Genomic DNA, 24,352 nt, shown 5'->3' on the forward strand with positions numbered 1-24,352 from the left:
CCATATGATCCTCTCATTAGATGCAGAGAAAGCATTTGACAAAATACAGCATCCATTCCTGATCAAAACTCTTCAGAGTGTAGGGATAGAGGGAACATTCCTCAGTATCTTAAAAGCCATCTACGAAAAGCCCACAGCAAATATCATTCTCAATGGGGAAGCACTGGGAGCCTTTCCCCTAAGATCAGGAACAAGACAGGGATGTCCACTCTCACCACTGCTATTCAACATAGTACTGGAAGTCCTAGCCTCAGCAATCAGACAACAAAAAGACATTAAAGGCATTCAAATTGGCAAAGAAGAAGTCAAACTCTCCCTCTTCGCCTATGACATGATACTCTACATAGAAAACCCAAAAGCCTCCACCCCAAGATTGCTAGGACTCATACAGCAATTTGGCAGTGTGACAGGATACAAAATCAATACCCAGAAATCAGTGGCATTTCTATACACTAACAATGAGACTGAGGAAAGAGAAATTAAAGAGTCAATCCCATTTACAATTGCACCCAAAAGCATAAGATACCTAGGAATAAACCTAACCAAAGAGGTAAAGGATCTATACCCTAAAAACTATAGAACACTTCTGAAAGAAACTGAGGAAGACACAGAGATGGAAAAATATTCCATGCTCATGGATTGGCAGAATTAATATTGTGAAAATGTCAATGTTACCCAGGGCAATTCACACATTTAATGCAATCCCTATCAAAATACCATGGACTTTCTTCAGAGAGTTAGAACAAATTATTTTAAGATTTGTGTGGAATCAGAAAAGACCCCGAAGAGCCAGGGGAATTTTAAAAAAGAAAACCATATCTGGGGGCATCACAATGCCAGATTTCAGGTTGTACTACAAAGCTGTGGTCATCAAGACAGTGTGGTACTGGCACAAAAACAGATACATAGATCAATGGAACAGAATAGAGAACCCAGAAGTGGACCCTGAACTTTATGGTCAACTAATATTCGATAAAGGAGGAAAGACGATCCACTGGAAGAAAGACAGTCTCTTCAATAAATGGTGCTGGGAAAATTGGACATCCACATGCAGAAGAATGAAACTAGACCACTCTCTTGCACCATACACAAAGATAAACTCAAAATGGATGAAAGATCTAAATGTGAGACAAGATTCCATCAAAATCCTAGAGGAGAACACAGGCAACACCCTTTTTGAACTTGGCCACAGTAACTTCTTGCAAGATACATCCACGAAGGCAAAAGAAACAAAAGCAAAAATGAACTATTGGGACTTCATCAAGATAAGAAGCTTTTGCACAGCAAAGGATACAGTCAACAGAACTAAAAAACAACCTACAGAATGGGAGAAGATATTTGCAAATAACATATCAGATAAAGGGCTAGTTTCCAAAATCTATAAAGAACTTCTTAAACTCTACAGCAAAGAAACAAACAATCCAATCATGAAATGGGCAAAAGACATGAAGAGAAATCTCACAGAGGAAGACATAGACATGGCCAACATGCACAGGAGAAAATGCTCAGCATCACTTGCCATCAGAGAAATACAAATCAAAACCACAATGAGATACCACCTCACCCCAGTGAGAATGGGGAAAATTAACAAGGCAGGAAACAACAAATGTTGGAGAGGATGCGGAGAAAAGGGAACACTCTTACACTGTTGGTGGGAATGTGAACTGGTGCAGCCACTCTGGAAAACTGTGTGCAGGTTCCTCAAAGAGTTAAAAATAGACCTGCCCTTCGACCCAGCAATTGCACTGTTAGGGATTTACCCCAAAGATTCAGATGCAATGAAACGCCGGGACACCTGCACCCTGATGTTTCTAGCAGCAATGTCCACAGTAGCCAAACTGTGGAAGGAGCCTCGGTGTCCATCGAAAGATGAATGGATAAAGAAGATGTGGTTTATGTGTACAATGGAATATTACTCAGCCATTAGAAACGACAAATACCCACCATTTGCTTCAACGTGGATGGAACTGGAGGGTATTATGATGAGTGAAACAAGTCAATCGGAGAAGGACAAACAGTGTATGTTCTCATTCATTTGGGGAATATGAATAATAGTGAAAGGGAATATAAGGGAAGGGAGAAGAAATGTGTGGGAAATATCAGAAAGGGAGACAGAACATAAAGACTCCTAACTCTGGGAAACGAACTAGGGGTGGTGGAAGGGGAGGAGGGTGGGGGGTGGGGGTGAATGGGTGACGGGCACTGAGGGGGACACTTGATGGGATGAGCACTGGGTATTACCCTGTATGTTGGTAAATTGAACACCAATAAAAATTAATTTATAAATAAAAAAATAAAAGTAAAAATAAAAATATTAAATATCATTAAATTATAAAAAAAACCACCTCACACCAGTGAGAATGGGGAAAATTAACAAGGCAGGAAACCACAAATGTTGGAGAGGATGCGGAGAAAAGGGAACCCTCTTACACTGTTGGTGGGAATGTGAACTGGTGCAACCACTCTGGAAAACTGTGTGGAGGTTCCTCAAAGAGTTAAAAATAGATCTGCCCTACGACCCAGCAATTGCACTGCTGGGGATTTACCCCAAAGATACAGATGCAATGAAACGCTGGGACACCTGCACCCCAATGTTTATAGCAGCAATGTCCACAATAGCTAAAGTGTGGAAGGAGCCTCGGTGTCCATCGAAAGATGAATGGATAAAGAAGATGTGGTTTATGTATACAATGGAATATTACTCAGCCTTTAGAAATGACAAATACCCACCATTTGCTTCAACATGGATGGAACTGGAGGGTATTATGCTGAGTGAAGTAAGTCAATTGGAGAAGGACAAACATTATATGTTCTCATTCATTTGGGGATAATAAATAATAGTGAAAGGGAATATAAGGGAAGGGAGAAGAAATGTGTGGGAAATATCAGAAAGGGAGACAGAACATAAAGACTCCTAACTCTGGGAAATGAACTAGGGGTGGTGGACGGGGAGGAGGGTGAGGGGTGAGGGTGAATGGGTGACAGGCACTGAGGGGGGCACATGACGGGATGAGCACTGGGTGTTATTCTGTATGTTGGTAAATTGAACACCAATAAAAAATAAATTTATTTTAAAAATGTTTAGGACAAGTAGCAAGTAGCATTTCTAGCAAAACTCAGGTTTACTGGAATAGGCAGAGAGGCTACACAAGTGGCCTGATATAGGAAGCCTTTATGTTCACATGAGCCTAAGATATTCCTCCCTTGTACAGAGATACCACAACAAGTGGACAGATCATGTAAGACTGATCCATCTATGGCAGGTGGCCCATACCAGGAAGTCCCTTGGCCTGTATATGTTGAAGGCTTTCCTTTCCTGCCCAGAGACAAGAATGCACTCAAAAGATAGTCGTGGGGGGCAGCCCCGATGGCCCAGTGGTTTGGCGCTGCCTTTAGCCGGGGTATGTCGGGCTCCCTGCATGGAGCCTACTTCTCCCTCTGCCTGTGTCTCTTCCTCTCTTTCTCTCTCTGTCTGTCATGAATAAATAAATAAAATCTTAAAAAAAAGAAAAAAGATAGTCGTGGGGAAGCTACTACAGTTTTTCCCCACTGAGAGACATCAAGCCTCCTGCCCTGAAGAAACTCCTGATGCTCCCTTCGGTAGTACCAGCGGGGACCAGCAGTAGCTTGAGACCAGCAAACCAAGCACCAAAATAATACCACAGAGGCTGTGAAAATTATATTACTTTTGGAACCACAGATCACAGAAGCAGGCTAAGGTCTATGTGCTAACTTTAAATAGGGAAACTACTTCCTAAAATAAAAGATTTAAATAGGATCCAGAGTCCCTTACATAATAGACAAAATGTTCAGGACAATATAAAAATTACCCATCATAGCAAGAACCATGAAAATCACACCTTAAATGAGAAAGATAATCAAGTGATGCCAGCAGAATGAATGATGAATCAGAAGTTGGAATTATCTGATAAGGATTTCAATGGAGCTGTCATAAAAATGTTTCAACAATTAATTATACATTCTCTTGAAACAAATGAACAAATAGAAAATCTCAACTAAGAAACAGAAGTTATAAAAATTTCCAAGTGGAAATTGTAGAACTAAAAAATAAAATAAATAAAAAAAGTTGTTGGATGGGCTTAGTAGTGGAGCAGAGATGACAGAGGATAGTATCAGAGAACTTGCAGACAGACAGAACAATAGAATTCAGTCAATTTAAACAACAAGAAAAAAAAAAAACAGTGACAAAAGATAAGCAGAGACTCAGACACCTGTAGGATAATAACAAAATATCCAACATTTATATCATCAGAGTCTCAAAAGGACAGGGAGACAGAAAGTAGAACAGAGAGACTTTTTGAAGAAATAGTAGATGAAAACTGTCCAAATTTGGTGAAAGACACAATGTACAGATTCAATAAGCTGAACAAACACCAAGCAGAATAAACCCAAAGAAATCCATGCCACGATGCATTACAGTTAAACATCTGAATATTAGAGACAAAGAAAAAAAATCTTGAAAGTAGCCAGAGAGAAAGGACACATTACCTAAGGGAACACCAGTTTGAATGACTGATAATTTCACATTTAAAATGTAGGGGGTCCCAGAGAGAAGACTCACGATTTTTCAACTACAAAAAGGAAAGAACAAACAACTGCAAATTCTAAATGTGGTAAAATTGTCCTGTTGTCCTTCAGGAATTAAGAGAAGATAAAACCATTCCTACGAAGTTGAAAGATAAAAATAAAAAACACTGTAGCTAGCAGACCAACCCTTAAATGACTGAAACAGAAATTATAACACTACCCGATACTTAAGACAATGCTATTTAAACATGGGAAATATAAAGAAATTCGAAATTTCCTAAATTGAAGTAAGATTTCCACACTTATACAAAGTGGCTAAATGTTGACACTAGTAGACTTTTATAAGCCCTTATATGTGTCATACTCAAAGAAACAATTACAAAAATCATACAAAGAGGTAAGTTTTTTAAAACTCCAAGTAAAAGAACACATAATTTAAAAAATGTTCAAGTAAACTGAAGGAAGGCAAGAAAAAAGAAACAGAGGAACAAGACCAATGAAAATAAGTAAAAAATAATAAAATAACAGAAGTACTAACATATCAACTATTACTTTAAATAGAAATAGTCTAACACTATTAATCAAAAAGTATATAATGGCAGAGTAGATAAGAGAACACTATTAAACTATATGCTACTTACAAGAAATTTACTTTTTGTTAAAAAAAGATTTATTTTATTTATTTTTAAGATTTTTATTTATTTATTAATGAGAGACACGCACAGAGAAAGAGAGAGAAGCAGAGACACAGGCAGAGGGAGAAGCAGGCTCCACGCAGGGAGCCCAACGTGGGACTGGATCCCGGGTCCCCAGGATCATGCCCCAGACCGAAGGTGGCGCTAAACCGCTGAGCCACCCCGGCTGCCCAGATTTATTTATTTGATTTTTTTTCAGATTTATTTATTTTAGAGGCAGACTGTGTATGTGTATGCACAAGCATAGGAGGCAGGGCAGAGAAAGAGGGAGAGAAAGTCTTAAGCAGACTCCACATTGAGCACAAAGCCTAACAGGGCTCGATCTCATGACCCTGAGATCACAACCTGAACCAAAACCAAGAGCTGGAGGCTCTACTGACTGTGCCACCCAGGTGGCTTACCTACCTTAAGTACAACACTGGTAGATTGAAAGTAAAACGATGGAATAAGACAGACCATGAAAATATTAATAAAAACCTGGAGGGACTAATATTAATATCTGCTAAAATAGAATTTACAGCAAAGAAAATTTACATAATAAAAGGATCAATCCACCAGGAAAACATACAGATCCTAAATGGGTACATGTAAACCAAACAGTCTTAAAATATATGAAGCTAAATAAAATTGATAGAGTTCAAAAGAAAAAATAGACAAAGCAACAAATATAGTTAAAAACTTAATAACTTCCCCTCAGAAACTTAAAGAACTACTAGTCACAAAATCAGCAGGGACAGAGAACAACACAATAAACCAATAGGGTCTGACATAGAACACTCCACCCAGTAACAGCAGAATACATGTGTTTTTCTAGTGCCCACAAAACATTTACCAAGATAGACTATTAGTCACTAAAACAGATCCCAACTAATTTAAAAGAATTTAAATCATACAGAGTGTGTTATCTGACCATAGAGGAATCAAACTAGAAAGTGATTACAGAAAGTCAACAGGAAAAACTCTAAACATGTGGAATTAAACAACACATTTATAAATAATCCATGGGTTAAAGAGAAAGCTTTAAGCAACATAGAGAATATGTAACATGTAACAACTTTGTATAGTGAGATAGTAGCTAGATTTATTGTGGTCACTTCGTGATGGCGATTTTATGATTTCTATAAATGTTAAACCAGTATGGTGTACACCTAAGGCTAATGTGGTATTATAAATCAACTGCATATCAATTAAAAAATGTGAAAAAAAACAGAAGATAAAAGAAAAACTATAGACCAATATCCTTCATATACTTAGATATAAAAATTCACAATAGAGTATTAGCAAACCAAATCCAGCAAGGTCCTTAAAGAATTATATGCTGAGAAAACAGAAGTGGAAAATATTCAGATATACAAGGTTGCTTAACATTTGAAAATCAATCAGTAATCCACACACCAATAGAGTAAAGAAGTCTATTGATGCAACAGACTATTGATGCAACAGTCTATATCAATTGATGCAGCAAAAGCACTTGACAAAATTTGGCACCCACTTGTGATAAAAACTCTCAGAAAATTAAAATGAGGGGAACCATCCTTAAATTGATAAAGAATATATACAGGAAGTCTACAGTTAGTATCCTTCACAATGGTGAAAGACTGAATATCTTTTCCCTTAAGACTGGGAAAAAGGCCAGAATGAACACTCATCACTCTTATTCAACATAGTCCTGAAAGTTCTAACTTCTGCAACAAGGCAAGAAAAAGAAATAAAGCCAGAGAGACTGGAAAGGAAGATAAAACTGTCCCTATTTGTAGATGACATATTGTCTATATGAAAAATGGCAAGAAATCCACAAGCATACACAAACACCAAAAAAAAAAAAAAATCCTAGAACTACTGAGTTCAGTAGAGTTGCCAGTTACAAGATCAATACACAAAATGAATTGCATTTTGATAGACAATGATCATAATTAACTAAAAACATATGGAAACCTGGGATCCCTGGGTGGCGCAGCGGTTTGGCGCCTGCCTTTGGCCTAGGGCGCGATCCTGGAGACCCGGGATCGAGTCCCACGTCGGGCTCCCGGTGCATGGAGCCTGCTTCTCCCTCTGCCTATGTCTCTGCTTCTCTCTCTCTCTCTCTCTGTGTGACTATCATAAAAAAAAATATGGAAACCTATATTCAAAAACAAATACTATTTACAATCACTCTAAATACAATGAAATAATTAGGTATATACTTAATATAAAATGTATAAGATCTCTAAGCTGAAAGTTACAGAATGCTACTGTAAGACATTAAAGAAGATCTAAATATATGGTCATATTCATGAGTCATGTTCACAGATTGGATGAATCAACATTATAAAGATGTGTTGTAATGTAATTCAATGTAATTCCTATCAAAATCCCAAAAAGGTTTTCTTTAAATAATCATACTCTAAAATTGAAACAAACTTTCAGGCCCCCCTGAATAACTAAAATAACAAGAGAAAAATAAAGTTGGAGGAATCATGGCACCTGATAGTAAGGCATCTAGCAACATTAATCAAGACATTGTGGGGCAGCTGGGTGGCTCAGTGATTGAGTGTCTGCCTTTGGGTCAGGTCATGATCCCAGGGTCCTGCATCAGGCTCTCAGCAGGAAGCCTGCCTTTCCCTCTGCCTCTGTCTCTGCCTCTGTGTGTCTCTCATGAATAAATAGATAAAATCTTAAAAAAAAAAAGACATTGTGGTATTGGAGGAGAGAGATACAAAGAACGGTGGAACAGAAGTATAAAACCTAGATTTAACCTACACAGATAGAGCCAGCTGATTTTTGGCAAAGATACAAAATTAATTCATTGGAGTAAGTATAAGTGTAGCCTTTTCAACAAATGGTGCTGAAGCAACATCTATAGGAAAAAATGTAAAGTTCATACTTTATACAAAAACAAAAAACAAAAAACCAACCTAACTGTATGACTAAAGGAGCTAGAAAGAGGAGAACAAAGCCCAAAGCCAGTAGAAGGAAATAATAAAAATTACAGCAAAAATAAATGATACAGACCAAAAACAGAACAGATCAATGAAACCAGGAGCTGGCTATTTGAAAAGATCAACAAAATTGATAAACCTTTAGCTAAACCCACAAAAAAGGGAAGAGAACTCATTAAATAAAAGCAGAAATTGAAGGAGGAGAAATAATAACCAATGCCAAAAAACACAAAGGTTTATAATATTATGAAAAAGTACATGCCAACTAATTGGACAACCTAGAAGAAATGGATACCTTCCTAGAAACATATAACCTTCCAAAACTGAATCAGGAAGAAATAGGATTTGAACAGATCAATTACTAGCAATCATATTGAATCAGTAACCAAAAACTCCCAACAAACAAAAGTTCAGGACCAGGTGGCTTATAAGTGAATTCTACCAAACATTTAAAGAGAAGTTATACCTATTCTTTTTAAGCCATTCCAAAACATAGAAGAGGAAGGAAAGCTTCCAAATTCACTCTTTAAGGCCAGCATTATACTCATACCAAAACCAGATAAAGACACACACGAAAGAAAGAAAGAAAGAAAGAAAGAAAGAAAGAAAGAAAGAAAAGAGAAAAGAAAAGAAAAGAAAAGAAAAAGAGAGAGAAGGAAGGAAGGAAGGAAGGAAGGACGGACGGACGAACTACAGGTCAATATCTCTGATGAACATAGATGCAAAAGTCTTCAACAAAATATTAGCAAAGATAATCCAACAATACATTTAAAAAATCATTCACCACAATCAAGGGATTTATTCCAAGGATGCAAGGATGGTTCAATATTCACAAATCAATGTAATATATCAAAAGAAAGGATCAAAACCATATGGATCATCTCAATAGATGCAGAAAAAGCATCTGACAAAGTGCAAATGATAAAAACTCCACTCATAATCAAAACTCTCAACAAAATATGGATAGAGGGAACCCACCTCAACATAATAAAGGCCATAATATGAAAAGCCCACAGCTAATATCATACTCAATGGTGAAAAATTGAGAACTTTTCCTTTAACATCAGGAACAAAACAAAGGTGTCCACTCTCACCACTTTTATTCAACAGAGTAGGGATCCCTGGGTGGCGCAGCGGTTTGGCGCCTGCCTTTGGCTCAGGGCGTGATCCTGGAGACCCGGGATCGAATCCCATATCGGGCTCCTGGTGCATGGAGCCTGCTTCTCCCTCTGCCTATGTCTCTGCCTCTCTCTCTCTCTCTCTCTCTCTCTCTCTCTCTCTGTGACTATCATAAATAAATAAATTAAAAAAATATTCAACAGAGTAGAAGTCCTAGACACAGCAATCAGACAAGAAAAAGAAATAAAAGGCATCCAAATTGGTAAGACATGAAACTTTCAGTATTTGCAGATGACATGATATATATAGAAAACGCAAAAGACTCCACCAAAAAACTACTAGAACTGATCAATGAATTCAGTAAAGTTATAGGATACAAAATTAATATACGGAAATCTATTGCATTTCTCTACACTAATAATGAAGTAGCTAAAAGAGAAATTAAGAAAACAATCCCATTTACAACTACACCAGAAAGAATGAAATCCCTAGGAATAATCTTATCACCAAGGAGGTGAAAGACCTGTACTCTGAAAACTATAAAACAATGATGAAAGCAACTGAAGATGACACAAATAAGAAAACATTCCTTTCTCCTGGAAGAACAAACATTGTTAAAATGTCCATACTACCCAAAGCAATTTACAGATTTAATGTAATCCCTATTAAAAATACCAACAACATTTTTTCTCAGAACTAGGACAAAGAATATTGATGTTTGTATGTAACCACAAAAGGCACTGAATAACCAAAGCAATCTTGAAAAAGAACAAAGCTGGAGGTATCACAATCCCAGATTTCTAGACATACTACAAATCTATACAGATCCCAAAAAAGTAAGCTACTGGCACAAAAACAGACACAAATCAATGGAACAGAATAGAGCATCTAGAAAAAACCCTGTACTTTCATGGTCAATTAATACATGACACAGGAGGCAAGAATATACAGTGGGGAAAGTCTCTTTGACAAATGGTGCTGGGAAAACTGGATAGCTAGCTACATGCAAGAGAATGAAACTGGTCGACTTTCTTACATTATACACTGAAATAAACTCAAAATGGTTTACAGACCTAAATGTGAGACCTGAAACCATAAAATTCCTGGAAGAAAACATAAGCAGTAATTTTTTGACATTGTCCACAGAGATATTTTTTAAGGTATATTTCCTCTGGCAAGGGAAACAAAAGCAAAATTAAACTATTGGAACTGCATCAAAATAAAAAGCTTCTGCACAATGAAGGAAACGACGAACAAACGAAAAGGCAATCTGAATGGGAGAAGATATTTGCAAATGATATGTCCAATAGGGGTTAATAACAAAAAATATTAAGAATTTTTATAACTTAACACCAGAAAACCTAAATAATTCAATTAATAAATGGGCAAAGAACCTGAATAAAGTTTTTGCCAAAGAAGACATACAGATCTCCAACAGATACATGAAAAGATGCTCAACATCCCTAATCATCAGGGAAATGCAAATCAAAATCAGAAGCAGACATCACCTCACACCTGTTATAATGGCTAAAATCAAAAGGACAATGAGTATTGGTGAGGATGTGGAGAAAGGGAACCCTTGTGCACTGTTGGTAGGAATGAATGCAAATTGATGCAGCCATGATGGAAAACAGTATAGAGGTTCCTCAAAAAACTGGAACTACAATATGATTCAGCAATTCCACATCTGGGTCTGGGTATTCAGGAAAAGAAAAGAAAAAAACACTAATCAAAAAGATATATGCACCTCCATGTTCATTGCAGCATTATTTATAATAGTGAAGATACGGAAGCAACCTGTTTTCATTGATGGATGAATGGATAAATAAGAGGTAATATATAAACATTATATATACACATGCACACACACATGATTATGATTCAGCCATAAAAAGAAATCTTGTCATTTGTCACATCATTTATAGATAAACCTTGAGGGCATTATGCTAAGTGAAGTGAATCAGACAGAAAAAGACAAATATTATATGATTTCATTTATACATGGAATCTAAAAACAAAACCAAACACAAAAACAAAATCTAAGAGCATAGATCTTAAAAGTCCTCATCAAAAAAAAAAAAAAAAGTTTTTGTAACTATGTGTGGTGATGGATGGTAACTAGATTTACTGTGGTGATCATCTTTCAATATATACAAATATCAAGTCATTATGTCGTACTCCTAAAACCAATATAATATTATTTTTTGTATATTTTTATCAGAGTTTGATTTGCCAACATATAGTAGTGCTCATCCTGTCAAGTGCCCTCCTCAGTGCCCGTCACCTACTCACCCCATCCCCCCACTCACCTCCCCTTCCAATACCCCTTGTTTGTTTCCCAGAATCAGAAGTCTCTCATGTTCTGTCAATTATATGTCAATAAAGCAAAAACAAAACCATAATCCCCACAGGGTTAGGCTTCTTATAAAATATTATGTGGGTTAGCTGGGTGGCTCAGTCGGTTAAGCATCTGACTCTTAATTTTGGCTCAGATGGTGATTGCGGGGTGGTGAGATGGAGCACCAGATCGGCTCTACCAGGACTGTCCCTCTGCCCCCCCCCTCCCCTGTGCACATGCACATACTTGAACATGTGTGAGCTCTCTCTCTCAAATAAATAAAATCTTTAAAAAAATATATGGATTTTTGTTTTATTCTACCTTCTTGCATTGAGGAAAAACCAGTAATAAGAATCAAACCATTTTGTTCACTGGTACCTGCATGGAGGACTTTCTTTTTCTGAATCTTTTGATTTGAAAGATTCTCTGGTACTTGGAACAGATTTAGGGATGATATTTGTGTTGACTCGATGTCAGAGTGAGGTTTCGCACACTTATCTGGGGTTGAAACCATAGAAGAGATTTCTTTTTGATGCCTGTATTGATTTAGATGAAAAACAAAGAAAGAAAGAAGAAAAAGAGGAGGGGGAAGACACAAGATTTCCAACAATAAGGCAGAGTTAGATCAATACGATATTACAAACAAAGAAGTGAGTCTCCTCTTGTTTGGAACAAAACAGGTTAATTTAAGGACAATCCTTATGCCCACCCACCCAAAGCAGAAGAGTGGACAGGGGCCCAGATGTGGTGTCATTATATATGGCTCATATCACAGCTTTGTTCCTTCCTGGCTGTGTGACTCTGTGAAGTCCCTCAATCTTCCCTGAACATCATAATTTTCCTCCTCTATAAACTACAGGAAATTCAGGTGTGCACTGACTCTATGGGACTGATATGAGAATTAACACGAGGGAGAGCCAGCTGTAAACCAGAAAGCCTAACAGAAAACCATTTCTCCAACCAAAGGGTTGAACACCTAGCCCTTAAAAAAGCCAGAGAAGGGAAATCCTTGCCTTAGACCCCTGTGCAAGTACCAGACAATAGCAAATCATGCTAGTGAAGATCTGGGGCCAGGAGGGACCCGAGAAATACCTGAGAATATTCCCAGATGCATCTTTTCTGAAGTTCTGAACATAGTAGCCACAGAAAGAAAAGTTTCCAGAGCAATCTCTAGTTCCAATACTGTAAAGCACAGCCTCTCCCTTTTATCCCCCACCTGAATGCCTGCTTCATAGATGACCCCCACAGCGTTTCACAATCTTGTGTGTGTTTGTATCCCTTACTACACTGTGCATCTTGTGATGGAAGGGACTGGGTTTATATTCATCTGTGCATCCCAGATTACCTGGCACATGATGTGTACTCCACAAATGTTTGAAAAAAAAAGGAAGGTGAGAGGAGATTTGGGGGCCGAAACATTTTTTCACCTGGTAGAAAGCTAGAAAAGGCAATTTGGTTTTGACTATAGCCAGGTCAGTGAGTTAACTTTTCCTAATGTGCTGTTATACGGTAGAATAGAAGCATGCTACCTGAGGAATGAGGCACTGAGTTTTAGTCTTTCCCGTATATTAATTTAGAGCTCTTATTACATGACAGGCATATCCTCATTTAATCTCCCAACAACCCTATAACTACCATTATTCCCATGTTGTAGATAAGGAAACTGAGGCTTGGCAAGGTTAAGTAACTTGCCCAAATTTACCCAACAAGTAATGGTGGGAAGCCTGGATTAAAACACATTTCTGCATGACTCCAGAACCTGCCCTATCCAGCCTCTAAAAAAGAAATATAAAAAACAAGAGTGTATCCACTACTCAAGCAATAGCAGATATAAAAAGTGACTAAGCCAACTTCCAAGTAATTGCTGGTGATTTTGTCCTGAGATTTTTAGTTTGATTAAACAAGGGAAAGAAGACAGTTAAAGTATAGAGAGTAATTTACACTGAGGTGCTGTCCATTTATTTGACTCTAAGTTTTTTGTTCAAATTCTCTGAATTTAGAAGATGTATCTAAGCTTTTCCAAGTAAATACTCCAAAAATAATGTAAAATTTCATTATAAGATGGCCCAGTATTCATTTATTCTTTTTACTGATCCCATACTCATGCCCTGTCGCCTACCCATATTAATGCTTAATTTGCTAACAGGAAGACAGTGAATTTTGATGAAGATGGAATCCTGATTGATAAATTTCTTTTCAACTTCTTTCTACTTGCTATCACTTTTTTAAAATAAAAAGACATCCTCCTAAATGAGTATGTATATGAAGCTGGGATATTTGAAAATCTGTGCAGTGTTAAATTGTTTTCATAAGATTTGACACCTTCCCTGAGTGTTGGGGTGGTTTTGATTTTTGTTTACAAATTACTAATTAGAGACATATTAGAATATAGGGTAGAAAAAGACCTGAAGCATTATCTATCCCAAATCCTACCACCACAGCCACCATTTTAATGAGGAAACCAAGACTCAAACAGCAATGGACAGGTCTGGAAAGAAGTCAGGGATTCTCTAAGATCAACACAGAGTGGAGTCCAGACCCTTGGGCCTCCTGTTCCCTGAGTCAAATCTCCTGCACTACACAGCACTCCTGCTGTGCTCTGTCACTGCTGGAGTTGGGGGACCAACCCACGCTGGATAGAGATGAACCCTTAACACTGCTCTTAGGTGCCACTAAACGATTTCAGAACTTACACATAAAGGTCAAATATGTGGCCTCCCTAAGTCATATATTAGATTGTTAAATTATTAGATTATGAATTCTTTTTCCTTAAAAAAAATTCTAACATAATCAAGCTATGTGATTCTTTTCACTAAGAGAAATCCCAAAAGTACTGTAGAAAGATTAAATGTCAAGGAGAATGAACAGAGTATCTGAGAGGACTCCAGTGATGGGGAAAACAGGGACTTTGGCATGCTCACTTATTGTTCCCTTCCTTTTCTCCATTGTACCACCAATCCATGATCAAGGACTCCGAATAAAGGTCTTTCACCTTCTCCAGGTCACTTTGTCCCTGCTCCATTTCCTTAATTAAAAGAGTCAGATCTTCATTCTGCCAGAATGAGAAGTAAATATATTGTGATATTGTATAAAAGAGTTCAAATTTCAAACATTTCTAATAGAAAACCAACTGTATCGGGAAAAGAAGAATCTGAAGAATTTCATGTATTTCTCATATTATTGCATTTTAATAAACAGCTTTATTGAAGTATAACTCATATAAAATAAACTGAATGCATATAAAGCGTACCATTTGAATAGTTTCGACATTCATACCTGTAAAATCTTCATTGCAATCAAGATAACAGACATATCCATCAACCCCAAAAGTTTCCTCAGACCCCCTTGTAAATTTGCTATCCTCCATACCCCCAAGCCCCTCTCCCATTCCTAAGCAACTCTCATCTTCCTTCTGTCATTATAGTTTCAATTTTCTAGAATTTTATATAAATGGAATAATAATCCAGTATATATTCTTTGTCCAGCTTCCTTCACTTGTATAATTGTTTTGAGATTCACCCATGTTCCAGCATGAATCACGAGTTCATTCATCCTTATTGCTAAGTAGTATTAGATTGTATAGTGAATACCAAAATTCAGTCACCTGTTGAGGGACATACTTGGGCTGCTTATGAACAAAGCTATAAACACTTGGGTATAGGTCTTTGTATGGACATTTGCTTTCATTTCTATTGAAAAAATATTTATTTTAGTGTGATTCACATTGTCCATTTTATCTTGGTTGATTTCTGGTAGTTTTTGTTTTGTGTGGAAGTGGCCCATTTTTTCCCAAGCTGTCAGATTTATGAATGCAAAGTTGTTTGTTATATTCCTTTTATAATTCTTTCGATGGCTATAAGATCTAATATGATATCCCCTATTTCTAATATTAGTTCTTTGTGTCTGCTCTTTTTGTCTTTGTCAGCCTTCCAAGATGTGTTATCAGTTGAGGTTTTTTTTTCAAAGAAACAGCTTTTCATCTCATTGATTTTCTCTATTTTCCGATTTTCAATTTTATTGATTCGTACTGCAATCTGTATTGTTTCCTTCCTTCTTGCTTTGGGTTTATTTTGCCTCTCTTGTTCTAGTTTCTCGAGTTAAGAACTCAGATTGTTGATTCAATAACTTTCCTTGTTCCCAACAAACATTTGCTATAAATTTCACCCCCAACACTGTGTTAGCTGTATTCCACATAGTTTGATACACGGTGTTTTTGTTTTCATTTGGTTCTAAGTATTTTTAATTTCCTTTGAGACTTTCTCTTTGACCTATAGATTGTTTAGGACTGTTGTTTAAATTCCATGTGTTTAGACATTTTCATACTGTCCTTCTATTATTAATTTCTCATTTGATTCGACTACGGTCAGAAAACAGACTCCATGATTTAAATGCTTTTATTTTATTTTATTTTTCTCTGTAAGATTATTTTTCTTTTTGTTAACTAGGAAAACTTTTTTTTAAATAATAAATTTATTTTTTATTGGTGTTCAATTTACCAACATACAGAATAACACCCAGTGCTCATCCTGTTAAGTGTCCCCCACAGTGCCCTCCACCCAGTCACCCCCACCCCCCGCCCTCCTCCCCTTCCACCACTCCTAGTTCATTTCCCAGAGTTAGGAGTCTTCCATGTTCTGTCTCCCTTTTAAGTTTTTATTTAAATTCCAGTTAGTTAACATACAGTGCCATGTTAGCTTCAGGTGTACAATATAGTGAATTCAATACTTCCATACATCACCTGGTGCTCATCACAATATGTGCATTCCTTAATCCCCATCTCTTATTTCACCACCACCACCCACCCCCGCCTTGGGTCACCATTGGTTTGTTCTCTATAGTTAAGAGTCTGTTTCTTGGTTTGCCTCCCTCTCTTTTATCCTCCTTTGTTCATTTGTTTTGTTTCTTAAATTCTACATATGAGTGAAATCTTATTTTTCTCTGACTTATTTCACTTAGCATAACAACACTCTCTAGCTCCATCCATGTCATTGCAAATGGAAAGATTTCATTCTTTTCAATGGCTGAGTAATATTTGTGTATACATATCACATCTTCCTTATCCATTCATCAGTTGGACACTTGAGTTGTTTCCATAATTCAGCTATTGTAGTCAGTGCTTTTAAATTAGCTGTGGTCTGTTTTGTAGCCCATTGTACAGCCCATCTTAATATACTCTGAGAACTAGAAAAAAATTTATATTCAGCTGTTGTGGTGGGGAGTGTTCTACCTGTGACAATTAGATCTTGTTAGTTGACTACAGTGCTTAGTCCTTCTTGATTTTGAATCTAGTAGTTTCTATCAGTTGCTGGGAGGAAAGTGCTGAGGTCGTCTCCAACTATAATTTTGTATTTGTTTATTTCTCCTTTCAGCTCTATCAATTTTTGCTTCAAATATTTTAAAACTGTATTGGTTTGTACATACACATTTAGGACCCTTATATATTCCTGGTGGATTGATTCTCTTATTAATATGTAAATTTTATTTGCTGTGAAATTTACTTCATTAGTTATTAATACAGCCAATCCAGATTTTTATTAATATTTATATGGTGTGTCTTTTTCTTTTAAACTTACCTATGTCACTGTACTTGATATGAGTTCTTGTATTTAGCATATAACTCAGTCATTTTTTTTCAGTCATGTTCTTTTATCCACTCTGCCAATATCTATCTTTTGACTGATGTAATTAGACCATTTACATCTAAAGTAGTATTTGGTATGTTAACACTACTGTTACTTTGTTTTCTACTTGTTTAAATGGTTTTGTTCCTCTGTTTGTCTTCCTTCAGCTTACTTGAATTTTTAAAAAATAATTCTATCTTGGTTTATTTGTACTGTTTTTGAGGATATCTCTTTTTATTATTTTCATAATGGCTTCTCTGGGTATACACAGCATATGTATGTGTCTTATAACAGTCTACTGGCATTAACATTTTACTACTTCAAGAAAAATATGGAAACCTCACTTTCACTTAGGTTGCTTTACCTTCCTTACTTTTAAATATCACTGTCTTGAGTATAGATAGTGGTATAGTTTTTATTTTAATAATTGAATATGATTTTTAAGTCTCACAAGGAAAAGGATGCTCTATTACATCTACTTATATTTTCACTCTTTCTCAACCTTCCTTCATAATGCTCCAAGATTTCTTATTTTATCATTTCCTTTTGCCTGAAGGACTTCCTATAGCCAATATAAGAGTAGGGCTTCTAGCAACAAATTCTTTTAATTTTTATTTGTCTGAGGATATTTTTATTTATTTCTGAAGGATAGTTTTGTCCAATATAAAATTTGTGGTCGATGATTCTTTTTCTTCCCACACTTGAAAAATATTGTGCCATTTCTTTCCTGGGCTCCTCAGTCAAATCCATTATCAATTTGGTGTCATTTCTTACAGGCTGTTAAGACTTTTTTCTCTTTGATTTTCAAATGTTTAACATGGTGTGTCTTGGCATGGATTTCTTTGGGTTTATTTTCTTTGGAGTTTACTCAGCTTCTTCAATTTGTATGTTTGTATCTTTCACCAAATATGAGGAGTTTTCAGTTACTATTTTTCCATGTAGTCTTTCAGCTCCCCTCTCTTTCTTCTCTCTTTGGGGAACTTCGATGATACTGATGTTGGATCTTTCATTATTGTCCTATAGGTTCCCATGGTTCTACCTTTTTTTTTTTTTAATCAATTTTTCTCTCTGTTGTTCAGTTTCGCTGAATTCTATCATCTGGCCTCAAGTTCAATGATAAAAATCCAGTCATCTCCACTATCACTACTGAGCCCACCCACTGAGTTTACTTGCTATTATAGCTTTGAGTTCTTTAATATCTACTTGGAAATTTTTATGACTTTATGAATTTTTATGACTTGGAAATTTTTATGACCTTTGCTGAGATTTTCGATTTGCTCCTTTATCTCCAGGTAACTTATAATTGATTGCTGAAGCATTTTTATTATAGGTTAAAATCTTTGTCAGGTAATTCCAGCATCTGATGCATCTATCTCAGTATTTGAGTCATGTGATGGTCTTTTCTTATTCAAGTTGTGATTTTCTTGGTTCTTGGTATGGTGAGTAATTTTTCACTGTATACTGAATATTCTGGCTATATTGTGTTATAAGACTTGGGTCCTATTTTAAAACTTTTATTTTAGCTTGCAGTAACCCTGTTTAAATTTAGCATGTGGGACTTTGTCCTACTTTTGTGGGCTGTTACTCCAATAGGCAGTTTAATTTTCAGAGCCCTTTTGATATTATTTTGGTCTTCTTTATTAATCTGGTGTTACTGGAGCTCCCACTGGCCCCTGCTGGTGTTGTCTGAGCAGGCAGAAGGAGTTTCCCTAGTCAGACTGCCAGATGTTTCTTGGTGCCTCTACTGCTGTCTTCTGGGTGTCCTATGTCACTAGGTGGTGTAGGATGATCTCTGTCCTACATTGGAATAGAGTTTTCCTGGAATGGACAATTAGCTTTGACTGGGTCCCTCTTGCCTATTCTTTGGTGTCTCTGTGCAGAGAAAAGTCTCAGGTCTGTGGGGGGAAAAGAGGCTTCCCAGGCTGGGCCACTTGTGGCTGTGTCTCTTTGGCCTGTCCTACCCACCTACCCCGGTGAACCTATTTTTCTAGTATACTTTTTATATGTTTGGAGACTCTCATAGTTAAATTTCACTTTCATTTGGGCACAACTGTGTGTGTAGTGCTTTTTTTCCAGTTATTTTCATCAAGGCAAGCTGCTACAGTGTCAAGAGTTCAAGAATTAGGAGTTCAGCTCTCTTTTTGTGGGACAGTAATGTCTACTTTGTTCACAGAGGGAGTTCTTAAGGGTAGGGAGTAAGAGTACTGAGTAGCCCCAGAAAGCACTGCCCCTTTGGTCTTATAGATGCTGGACAGGGGTGGAAGATTAGCTCTCCACTCAGAGAGGACTACAGTGGGGGTTACTTCCCTTTCACACTTGATTTATTTTTATTATATGGGGTGTTAATGGAGGCTCAGCTCCCCATCAACCCTCACTGCCATCAGGGATGGGGGTACTGTGGAGTGTTGCCTATCTGCAGCTCACACCTCCTTTATCATTTTCACTGATGCTGAGTGTTTGTAGAAGTTCATCTCCTCGCTGAATCCTGTTGAAATAAGGGATGTGGTGAAGCACAGCACTGTCTAGACTGTCTTCATATTGCCTTGCTAAGTCTTAGAGCTTTCCGGTGGGATAAAGGCCCAGTTTGCCACTGGACTCCATGATGGGAAAATCAGAGCACTTCTACCATCTATTGGAGAGGGAATGGACAATAAACTTCCCTCTCATTCTCTGATACTATCCTAGCACAGAATTTAGAGTACCACCTACTCTGTCTAGTGGGGTTTGGAGGATCAGCTTTCCATTCATCCCTCCTCACACTACTCCAGCAGTGAGGGATGGAAGATTAGTTGTCTGGTCAGCTCTACTGATACCACCTGGCAGAGGGATCAGAGCACCATTGCTTGCTTCCATGGAAGTGTGGAAGACCAGCTCTTTGTTCAGCTCCACTCAAATCGCAGGGAAAGGAGGGCAGTTTTTCCATTATTGTATGGCTGAATTATGCAAGTACTGCAAAAAAAGTTTCTGTTGTTAGGGCACCTTCTTCTCAGTCCTTTGGAGAATAAACTTTTCATGGGCTTTTTTTTTTTTTTTTTTTTGGCAGGGGTTGTGGGTGGTCTTTGTCTGTTAGAGATTTCAAGTTGCAGAGTTCAGCAGTGCCCTATCTGGAATATGTGGAAGGCATTAACACATCCCACAAGACTTATTGCCATAGCTCTTCGTAAGTTTGGAGGTCCCTAGGAATTCTACCTTCTTTTCACCTTTCAGAGCATTCCTATGCTTATTTGTTGTGTTAAATCCAGGATTTTTTTAGATTAAGATATAGAACCTAGGAGAAATGAGACTACACCATTATTGCAGGAACTGGAAGTCCCTCCAGTAATTTATCTTATAATTAGATTTAAAAAGTAATTTATCTTATAATTAGATTTAAATAGGGGGGAAAAGCCTTACATATCTACCCATGCAATTACCATGCAGCTATCCATGTGCCGTTATTCCTTGCTTGTCATTCCTTAGTGTAGATATGTATTTCCATCTGGTATGATTTTTTTTCTGCCTGATGTACTTCCTTCAACATTTCTTGTACAGCAGATTTATTGGTGATGAATTTAGTTTTTGTATATCTTTGAAGTCTTCATTCCACTTCCCTTTTTGAAAGATATTTTCAGTGTATAGATTCTACACTGAGCTTTTTTTTCCCTTTCAGTACTTTAAAAATATCATTCTACTGTTTCTTCACAAGCCTTGTTTCTGATGAGAAATATGCTGTCATCCTTATCTGCATTCCATACATAATTTGTCTTTTTTCACCCTATTCTTTAAAGATTTTCTCTTTGTCAATACTTCCAAGAAATTTAATTCTGATATGACTTGGTATGATTTTCTTCATGTTTCTTGTGGTTGGCCCTCATTGTGTTTGGATTTGTGGGTTTACAGTTTTCAACCAATTCGGAGAATTTATGACATTATTGTTTCAATTTCACATTTATTAGGCTACCTGAATTTGTCCACAGCTCACTTATGCCTTATTTTCTGGGGGCTTGTTTGTTGTTTTAATTCTCTTTCTTCTCTGTGCTACATTTTGGATAGTTTCTATTGCTGCTTTACAGTTTACTAGTCTTTTGTTCTGGAGTGTTTTACCTGCTGTTGTTCCTATTCCATGTATTTTTCATCTCATGCATTGTAGTTTTCATCTCTAAAAATTTTGTGTCTTACTTGAATCTTGCATGTCTCTCCCTTTTTGAACATATCAAACACAGCTACAATAACTATTTTAATGCTTTAATATTGAGTCAGCTATGCATATGTTTTAATTTTTCTGTTCACTTTTTCTTGTTATGGACCTGTATTTTCCTGCTTCTTTATTTATGTACCTGGTCCTATTTGATTGGATGTAGAAATTGTCAATTTTATTTTTTTAGGTGATAGATATTTTTGCTTTTTTATAATTATTCTTGGGGTTTGTTCAGAGATGTAGTTAAGTTCCTTAGAAATAGATTTATCCTTTTGGGTCTTGAATTTAAGAGTTTCAAGGCAGAACTGGAGCAGCATTTGGTTGCTCATACTCCTGAGGCAAGATCCTTCTTTATACTCTACCCAATACCCACAGTATTATGATGTTTTCCAGTCTAGCTGAGGGGGGTAGTCACTATTCCCTGTTCTGTGTAAGCTCAGAAAGGTCATTCTTCCCTCCAATCCTTTCAGATGATTAATCCCCCAGACTCTGGTAGTTTCTTCAAATGTACACACTGATTGGTACTCTGGCTTGTCCTGGATTTAAAGTGACTCCAGAGGACAGAGAGTAAGACAAAAAATATTCTCTAGAAAGACATTCTTAAAATGCATATCTTCAGGCCAACACTAGAGGACTGGAGAATAGAATTTTATTTACTTTCTCCTATCAGCTCATTAGAATGAATTCTTTATCAGATGGTCCCATGGATATATAGTCTGAGAAGTAAGGAGACAATTACCTAGGATCTGAATTTTTCTTAAGTTTCCCATAAATGTCTGCAAATAGCAGTGGTTAACAAACTTCAGGTAGGGACCCTCTGGGATGCTTGTTAAAGATACAGATTCCTAAAGTTTGGCAAAATTTGATAATTATAGAATCTGACTGATGGGTATGTGGGGCAAGGGTCCATATATTCTTCTACTTTTGTGTATTTGAAACTCTCTATAATAAAAAGCCTAGAAGAAAAGCAAAGTATATTAAGATTCCTGGGCTTCTATGCCTAGAGCCTAATTTAGCAGCTCTGAAGTGTGACCCAGGAATCTGCATTTTCACAAATCCTTTACTTCAGATGGTCCTTGGACCATATTTTGCAGTACATGGTGAAGTGATTTCATTTGGTCAACTTAATTGTCTTTATGGTTGCAATTTTCTCAAATAAGGCTTCCAATAGCCTCCAGTCTGTAATGCTCAAATAAATGAACACTCTCTTCTCAATTCATTAAGCTCTTACCTGAACAGTCTCTGGAGGACACAGATCCTTGCAGCCAAAATTATAAAAGTGGAACTCTCCCCCAGTCAAAGAAGCAAGCTCTTTCAAAAAGCCATTTGCAATCTCATCATTGTAATTGAAGGAGATGGTGTAAATAGGAATTTTCTGAAAAACTTTGACTTGCTCTATAACCATTTCAGGTGGCTGAAATGATACATTTTGAGGGGGGTAAAAGGCAGATGGAAAGAGAGAGAGGAAGAGAAAGAAAAAATAAGATGTGAAAATCCTTAGTATTTGCTAGAAATAGTGAGATTCTCAACTAGTAATTCCTTATACATTGATGAGTGGCTTCTTGGTAAGGTGTCAATTCAATTCAATAAACAAAGCAAACACTGCCAGATGGTGAGAGTATGATAAAGATCAATGACTCAGCCCTTGCCTCTGAGGGCTCACAATTTGATGTAGAAAAGAATCTGGAAGAGAGATATGACTAACAAAATCATTCAATTTTAGGTGCACCCAAACCTAGAGTTCATGCTTTTAAAGTGCTGGGATATACTTTAGAGCACTGAAAGTATCAGGGTAGAACATCCTGGCTATTGGAATTCTACAGGGTGAGGCTACTGGATCTCAATGTGGCTTCCAAAGCATCTACTTGAAAAGAGGATTTTCCAGCTTCATACAGGCCACGATCAATGTGTCTCCCACAGAGTGAAAGAAGAGATAGTTATGAGGGCTCCATGTGCTAGACGCTCTGTTGGGAGTTTAACATGGCAGTTAATCCTCACAACCACCCTGTGAGGTAGTGTTAGGTTATTGCCTACTAATATAAATTCCTTTCATCCTTTTTTACTGGCAGCAACCTGGTTTTCTTTTCATGACAGCAATGTGCCCAGTTTAAAACAACAAACATAGACATAAAAACTCATCTTCTGACACTCTCTTGCAGCTAGAGTTAGCCATGTGACCCAGTTCTGTCTGTTGAGATACAGGCAGAAGTCCCAGGTCAGATATTCCTTTTCTCTACTAAAAAGACAAATATTTAACAACAACAACAAAACCTAATGTCCTTCCCCTTTCCATTCCCACTCACCCTTAGAAAATGGACACTGCCTAGATGTGGAACAGCCACCTTGCAGCCAGGAGGGCAGAAATTATAAATAAAGATGGTGGAGAATGAACACACACAAAAAAAGCTGTTTTTTGGAGACATCCTTGAATAGCTCTAGAAGCTAGACTAACCACTGCTGGGATTCTTATCCATAGAAATATAAATCTTTCCATGTTTCAGCCATCATTTGCTCTTCTGCTTTTCTTCCCAGTAATATGCAAATCCAACGTGGCCCCACAGACAGAAGGAGAAATTGAGATTCAGAAGAATTCAGTGTCCTAGGGCCATCAAGCTCTTAAGTGGTAACACTGGAATTCAAAGCCAACTTTTAGTATTAGAAGCAATGCCAGACTGTTCATTCCTCCCATTTGGTCTCTTGGTAAGGACTGACTCTCAGGTTATGTTCCATTATCAGACCCTCAGGAAAGATGAACTGATGAATTCTCCTGCCATCTCTCCACCACAGTACTACAGCACAGCCCTGCTGAGAACCTTCAGAAACGGCCTCCGATGGTCCTGCCCCCACTTCCTCTGCATTTCTCAGTGCTAGGAGTCCCTCTTTGATTGACCCAACTTGCTGGCTCCTTCAGCCAATTTGCATTCTCCACCTCCAGT

The 24,352-nt window shown here is 37.2% G+C and overlaps 1 protein-coding gene across 1 annotated transcript in view; it reads right to left on the reverse strand.

Moving 5' to 3' along the window:
• VWA3B (von Willebrand factor A domain containing 3B) overlaps positions 1 to 24,352 on the reverse strand; it is a 207,217-nt gene that overhangs the window by 75,549 nt on the left and 107,316 nt on the right. Inside the window, exons 14-16 of the mRNA XM_055328114.1 lie at positions 22,648 to 22,830; positions 14,540 to 14,670; positions 11,997 to 12,154 (exon numbers count right to left, since the gene is read on the reverse strand). Coding sequence (XP_055184089.1) covers positions 11,997 to 12,154; positions 14,540 to 14,670; positions 22,648 to 22,830 — 472 coding nt within the window. The remainder of the gene's footprint in view (positions 1 to 11,996; positions 12,155 to 14,539; positions 14,671 to 22,647; positions 22,831 to 24,352) is intronic.

This window comes from Nyctereutes procyonoides, unplaced genomic scaffold, assembly GCF_905146905.1.
Source record: "Nyctereutes procyonoides isolate TBG_1078 unplaced genomic scaffold, NYPRO_anot_genome, whole genome shotgun sequence".
NCBI lineage: Eukaryota > Metazoa > Chordata > Mammalia > Carnivora > Canidae > Nyctereutes > Nyctereutes procyonoides.